Source organism: Anneissia japonica, unplaced genomic scaffold (assembly GCF_011630105.1).
Source record: "Anneissia japonica isolate Jap-2015-1 unplaced genomic scaffold, ASM1163010v1 scaffold287840_len1291095_cov163, whole genome shotgun sequence".
Taxonomy (NCBI): domain Eukaryota; kingdom Metazoa; phylum Echinodermata; class Crinoidea; order Comatulida; family Comatulidae; genus Anneissia; species Anneissia japonica.
In genome coordinates, this window is record NW_022728493.1 from 1,302,750 (window position 1) to 1,309,589 (window position 6,840).

The window sequence follows — 6,840 nt, forward strand, 5'->3', positions numbered from 1 at the left end:
TCCTTAGCCTATTATGAATCGATATTTATTATCAGGGTTCGCCTACAGTGAAGTAGAATTCTCCCCTCGGCAACATAAATGTGCGCATACAACATTGGTCTTATCTTTGCCTAAACGTGACAGTGTCTTTTGTGGTACTGGCGCGCCCGAATAACTCTGTTCTTTTGTGGCGCCGCGGGGTGGGTTACCGCCTGTCTAGGGTGGTTGTTCACCTAACAGCTATGGCAAAGTTGACATGTATATACATTAAAACAATATAGCCTTGATGGGTGTACGTTGCGGAGACGTTAATGCATCTCATTTCATATATATTTAGGTGTTTATAAAAATGTTGTATAAACGAATGATGTACTATATTATTAATTAATTTAATGGTTGTGCTCTATTCTCAACACATCATTATACTATACTGTATTATTTACTATTATTCGTTACTATTGGGCATAACATTATTAATATTTAGGTCTATTATTATTAGACCTTACTTGTAGGCCTACTGTCACAGAGTGATTATTATTATTATTATTATGATTATCATCATCATATGGAAAGACTATATCTAACAGAGTGATTATTATTATTATTATTATTATTATTATTATTACCACCATTATATGGAAAACTGTATATGTTGACCTAAAAGAGATGGAAGCTCATACTTTTCATATACACTTTGTGTCTTACCTGGATATCTTGTATGCTAATTTTAATTATGCATATGCAAATTAATTATGCTAATTTTGGATGATTGCGAGGGGTGGACAGTGTTGAGGTCAGTTGAGGAAGATTGGCTGAGCGTGAGATGGCTCAAGGGAGGCCAATGATTTGAATGGCCAAAAGATAGGCCTAAAGGATTGGAATTATCCTTGTTTTGCGAAGTATCCTGCAGCTGTCTCTTATACACATCTAGATGTGTATAAGAGACAGGATAACTTTATTGTTCCACAAGGGAAATTCTTCTGCTCGTCATCACATACAGTATTATATTAAAAAATTTAAAACAAATATAAAAACATACAAAACAGTCACTATAGAAAATATAACAATATACATGTAAAATACAATGACTACCATCGATAAAATAAATTGAATTACAATTATGATTATTTTTATTATTCTTATTCTTCTTCTTATTATTATTATTATTATTATTATTACTATTATTATTATTATTATTATTATTATTATTATTATTATTATTATTATTATTATCATCATTATCGTAATTAATACAGTTAAAATTATTATTGATATTATTATATTGATAATGAATTATCTTCAAAACCTCTTGTTGAACTGGTTGATGCCGGAGGGAATAAATGACTTCGCATAACGGTTTGTTTTTGCTCTGAGTAGCCTCATTCTACCACTTGGATTAAGTTGGTTAATAATAGCATAATGGAGTGGATGAGAGGTATCTAAATCAATACAATGGAAGGTTTTCTGAAGATGTTCTAGATACACCTCACTAATGGAGGGCAACTGTAGACCAATCATTTTACAAGCCTGACGAATGAAAGTGTCAATACGTCCTCTATCCACTCCGGCAGCATTACCAGCCCAACAAGCAAGGCGATATGTCCAAACACTACAAACAACAGATCTATAAAAAGAAAGCAACATAGGTTCACTGGAATTAAATTTAAATAGAGTTCTCAAACAATACATTCTAGGATTTAATTTTTTACACAGGAAGTCAATATGGTCACTCCAGCTCAATCGATTGTTAAAAATATGCCCAGATATTTATAATTATTAACTATTTCTATTTCTTCTCCTTTTATGGTTATTGGTTGAAATTGAAATTTATGTTTGGTTCTAAAGTCAATAATCATCTCCTTTGTTTTTGTAGTATTAATTTGTAGGTAATTATTGTCGCAAAATTCAACAAACCTTTTTATTTCGTTAAGATAATGTATTTTATTTATTTTTACAAATTGTTTCCTATCACAAATAAAATTTAAAATTAAACGTACAATTGGACGGGGGAACTGCATATCCAACATTTTTCTCGCAAGAACATGGGGTTGTATAGTATTGAATGCCGACTGAAAGTCAAAATACATGATACGTGCAGAATGGCCTTTATTTGTATTATCAAGATGTGAGTATAGACTGTGTAATTTATGGAGTATAGCATCACTGGTACTCCGTGATGATCGATAAGCGAATTTCAATGGATCTAAAACCTTTTCCACATAGGGTTCCATAATTCTTAAAATAAGACGTTCCAAAGTTTTCATAACAACAGAGGTAAGTGCAACGGGCCTTAGATCATTCATACAAGTAATTTTTGGTTTTTTTGGTACCGGTATTATGCATGAAAGTTTCCAGAGATCAGGGAATGTATGATTTAAGAGACAAAGATTAAAAATATAAGTAAAAATACCATCAAGATGAGGAGAGCATGCATTAAGTACTCGTGGTGGGATCTTGTCTGGACCAGCAGCCTTCGATGGATTGAGTTTCATGAATTCATTATGAACATCAGAAATACTAACAATAAATTTAGGGTCCTCTTCAGTGACCCGACACGAGTTAAACAAGGGCCTCCTCTCTTCCTTAAAATCATAACCATTAAAACGATTATAAAATTCATTTAGCTCATTTACATATTGCACTGTTACATTTGGAATTGGGGTAGGTATATTACCACTATTTGTGTAGCCACTCATTAGTTTCATACCCTGCCAGACTTTTTTCATATTGTTTGACTTAAAGTTCTGTTCGACTTTTTTCCTAAATATATTCTTCTGTTTCTTAATTTCAGGTTTAATCTCACTGGTCAGTCTTTTCATACGATTGGTATCACCCAGCTTAAATGCTTGCCGTTTCTCACACAAAAGTAATTTGACGGCTTTTGTTATCCAAGGTTTGTTATTAGGATAAATTTTAACTGTTTTTACTGGCACGCATTTCTCAATACAAAAGTTTATGTAGGCGCTCACTGCGTTTGTGATACCATTCAAATCTTCTTCATCAGTAAAAATATTCCAATCGGTTTTTTCAAACTCTGTTATTAGGGCTTCTTCAGCTTCGGGTGACCACTTGCGAACTTTAATAATTTTTGGCTCGCATGTTTTTATAAGTGGACGGTACCTAGGGCTAAGTAAAACCAAATTATGATCGGAGTGACCCAAGTTCGGAAGTGGCCAAGAAGTATAGGCATCTTTCACATTTGAAAAACATAAATCAAGAATCGCATTGTCTCTTGTTTCACATGTAACATGTTGATAATATGTGACCGTTGTTTTCTTGAGTTTACACCTGTTGAAGTCGCCATTTATAGGTACTAACGCTTCAGAATGCGAACATTCAATGTCCTGAATTATTTCAGCAACCTCATTTATCGCATTCTTTTCGAACTTTTTTTCTGGTATATATACCAAAACATTAATGACATGCGAGAATTCCCTCGGCAAGTAATAGGGTCGAATACTAACCACCAGTACTTCAGAATATGGTGTACATTTGTGGAGCTTGAGCCTGTCTCTTATACACATCTAGATGTGTATAAGAGACAGTTCTTATTCAGACCTCCACCGCCATTTTTATTCGCATCAGGGGTACGATCTCCACGAACAGATTTAAATCCAACTACCTGGATGTATTGGTCACTGTGCTTATCACTCAGGTGCGTTTCGGTGAATGCCATTAAACTGGCATTTCTAAAATCGCTGAAGTGTTCTACATTTGCTCTAAGTAAATCGATTTTGTTGTTCAATGATCTAACATTTCCAAGTACTAAAGATGGTATAAATGGCTTACACTTCCTTCGTTGAAGTCTTTTTCTGACTCCTCCAGCCTTACCCCTCTTCCTAATCCTAGGCTTATTATATGGAAAGACTGTATATGTTGACCTAAAGAAGATGAAGCTCATACTTTTCATATACACTTTGTGTCTTACCTGGATATCTTGTATGCTAATTTTAATTATGCATATGCAAATTACTTATGCTAATTTTGGATGATTGCGAGGGGTGGACTGTGTAGAGGTCAGTTGAGGAAGATTGGCTGAGCGGGAGATAGCTCAAGGGAGGCCAATGATTTGAATGGCCAAAGGATAGGCCTAAAGGATTGGAATTACCCTTGTTTTGCGAAGTATCCTGCAGTATGTGGCTAAGTGTGTAGCCTGGAATATGCTTGATATATACAAGAAAACTGTGATGGAATTGAGCCACCCAAGTTTTATGAAAAATATTACAGGAAACCGTAGTGGAATTGAGACGCCTGAGTTTTATGGATAATACTGCCGAGAAAACTGTGGTGGAATTGAGACGCCCGAGTTTTATGGATAATACTGCCGAGAAAACTGTGGTGGAATTGAGACGCCCGAGTTTTACGGATACTGTGCTACAAGAAACTATTGTAGAAAAGCAGGGGGAATTGAGCCGCCCAAGTTGATTTGTTGCTACGGTAGAACCGAGCAGACGTAACGTGCCGTGAGAGCATTTTGTTTATAAACATTTCCGTTCGATATTTGTATAATGATGATTCTTTGTTAATTTTATATTATACCTTTACTTTTCATTGTTAAAGTCGGAAGATTCGACGATTAAATAGATAATCTGGTGTGAATTGCAACAAGTTGTACTCAGTTATTTCATTGGTTGAAGAACACAAACAGAGCTTGTGACAAGCTGATCAAGAACAAACTCGCTTGCAACCTCATGAAAGGAAAAGGAAGATAAAGGTGGGTCAATTTAAGAACAAGGATCAATGATATTGAATCAAGTACACAGTCTAATTTAAAAGGAATGTTTACAAAAAAATCGTTAAAAGCATTATTTATTTCCTGTTCATTAGTTAACGTACTATCGCTGACTGTAATTGATGAAGGTAAAACATTTATATTAGAAGAAATAAGATTATTAAGACCGCGCCACATTTGTTTACTATCATTGGCAGAATCAATTATGTCTTCTGTAACAATCTTTTTTTGCTTTGTTGTAGAGCTTAGTAACACGATTTTTACAGTTTCGTGCTTCAAGCCATAGTTCATCACGACCTGTTGATTTGGCACGAACCTTAAGACTATCTCGTCTGTGCATAAGTGAGAGAATGTCATCCCTATCCTTGAGCCATTCTGGAAGTTTCCTCTTAAAACGCTTGGTGCTTAGTGGTGCATGTTTGTCTATGACAATCTTCATGAAATTATGTAGAATTTTCAGGCAAATGTCGACATCGCTTATCTGTGTGATATTTGACCAAGGTAGTGTATCTACATCTTGTAGAAATTTTTCTTCATTAAAATTGCGAAAGTTACGAAATGTTCTTTGGTCATGTTCATTTTTATATGGTTTAAGTTTCAGTGAAGTAAAAATAAAATCATGATCGCTAAGAAAAGATTGAATTACAAAAGTGTTTTGGTGCAGGCAAGTATTTGTTGTCAGGATCAGATCAATCAAAGATTGACCGTCGTCAGTGGTGCGAGTTGGAGAAGGAACTATTTGAGTAAGACGAAAGAGATCCATTTTATCCTGCAGATTGTTGCGATTTGAGTGAGATTTCAAAAAATCAATATTAAAGTCACCCAAAATTATTAAGTCTCTTGCAACACAATAAGTATTTAAAAAGTTTTCAAAATTTTCAAAAAAAAATTTGCAGGTGTATTTGGAGGTCTGTACACAGTTGTTATATGAACAGGAAAAGTTGTCACATTGATTTCAATCATCAGTGATTCGAGTACATCATTAAGTTCATCACTGATGGATATTTCACTGTAAATGACGTTATTGGCAATGTAAATGGCCACACCTCCACCGTGTCTATTCCTGTCCTTCCTTATAAGTGTGTATCCAGAAATGTAGAACTTCTATATCGGGGATAACCGGTGATAGTTTCGACTCGGACACGGTGAGTATGTGGACCGGAGTATTATGGATCAGGAGGCGGAGTTGATCAATTTTATCAGAAAGGCTGTTGATGTTTATTTGAGCAACTTTCAATCCTTTGCAATTTTTAATCGCCTCAAAATGTTTCTTATTTTGATTAATATCGTCATTTTCAGGGCCTGGATTAGGGTGACATCACCGACAAGCTAATCTGAGCGATTGAGTTGGAGTTTGCGTACCGCAAGTACGGTGCGCTGTATCGCTTCCGCCTACCAGGTTGATTGATTACGACCCGTCGACGTTGTTGAATTTGCTTAACAATGCAAACAGGTGCAATAACTCGTAGTTTGACCGATGTTTCATTATAAACATGTATAATATTGTAAAATACTTTAGATAAATAATAAAAACATTTCGGAAATAAATCCACGTCATAGTAATTGCTACATATAAGATATACTGCGTCAAATGTTTAAGTCCAATGAGACGCCCCTGGCTTTGGAGATCGCCCGTGTCGAGTGAGAGATGGCCCGTGTCGCGATCGCCCGTGTCGCGTGAGACAAATACCAGCAGATTCTGGCTTAGCCGAGTGTCCATATAAAACACACGATTAATATCCAATATTACTCGGTTTCCTTTGTAATTCGAGTAACATTTGCCAGTATTAGGCTCAACATCATCAAACAAGAACGTACTAATAGGTAATAGGAAGGTTATTTGTACCAACAAGATCATAATCTTCATCCTCAGTTCGTTTCGATTCATAGCACTCAGAATCCCTCCGTGAGCCACATCCCGCCTATAAGTTATTAATTATATAATTATTGTACTGTATTTGAAAATTTTTACTTGTTCTTTATACGTATTTGTTTACGAAATAGGCCTACTGTAAACACATTCAACTGAAAAAGACAATCGCTACTATTACAGGTTCATGTTTTTTCGCGAGCAATGTGTTTACTCATATCTATTCCATGGAATACAAACAACATTTACGTCATTGACA

General features: G+C 35.2%; 1 protein-coding gene, 1 long non-coding RNA gene and 1 pseudogene across 2 annotated transcripts; 2 read left to right on the plus strand and 1 right to left on the minus strand.

Annotated features, from left to right (window-relative positions):
• Window positions 1-291, plus strand: part of LOC117114162 — a 4,795-nt pseudogene extending 4,504 nt beyond the window's left edge.
• Window positions 292-1,278: 987 nt separating this feature from the next.
• LOC117114163 lies at window positions 1,279-3,503 on the minus strand. The gene is made up of 2 exons (XM_033257731.1): window positions 2,065-3,503; window positions 1,279-1,603 (listed from the first exon to the last, which is right to left on the minus strand). Exons 1-2 carry the CDS (start codon window positions 3,501-3,503, stop codon window positions 1,279-1,281), a joined length of 1,764 nt encoding a protein of 587 aa, XP_033113622.1.
• A 50-nt stretch (window positions 3,504-3,553) lies between these two features.
• LOC117114166 lies at window positions 3,554-6,271 on the plus strand. The gene is made up of 4 exons (XR_004446305.1): window positions 3,554-4,693; window positions 4,954-5,212; window positions 5,608-5,856; window positions 6,011-6,271. It is a non-coding gene; the product is annotated as an uncharacterized LOC117114166 (long non-coding RNA).
• Window positions 6,272-6,840: the final 569 nt, after the last annotated feature.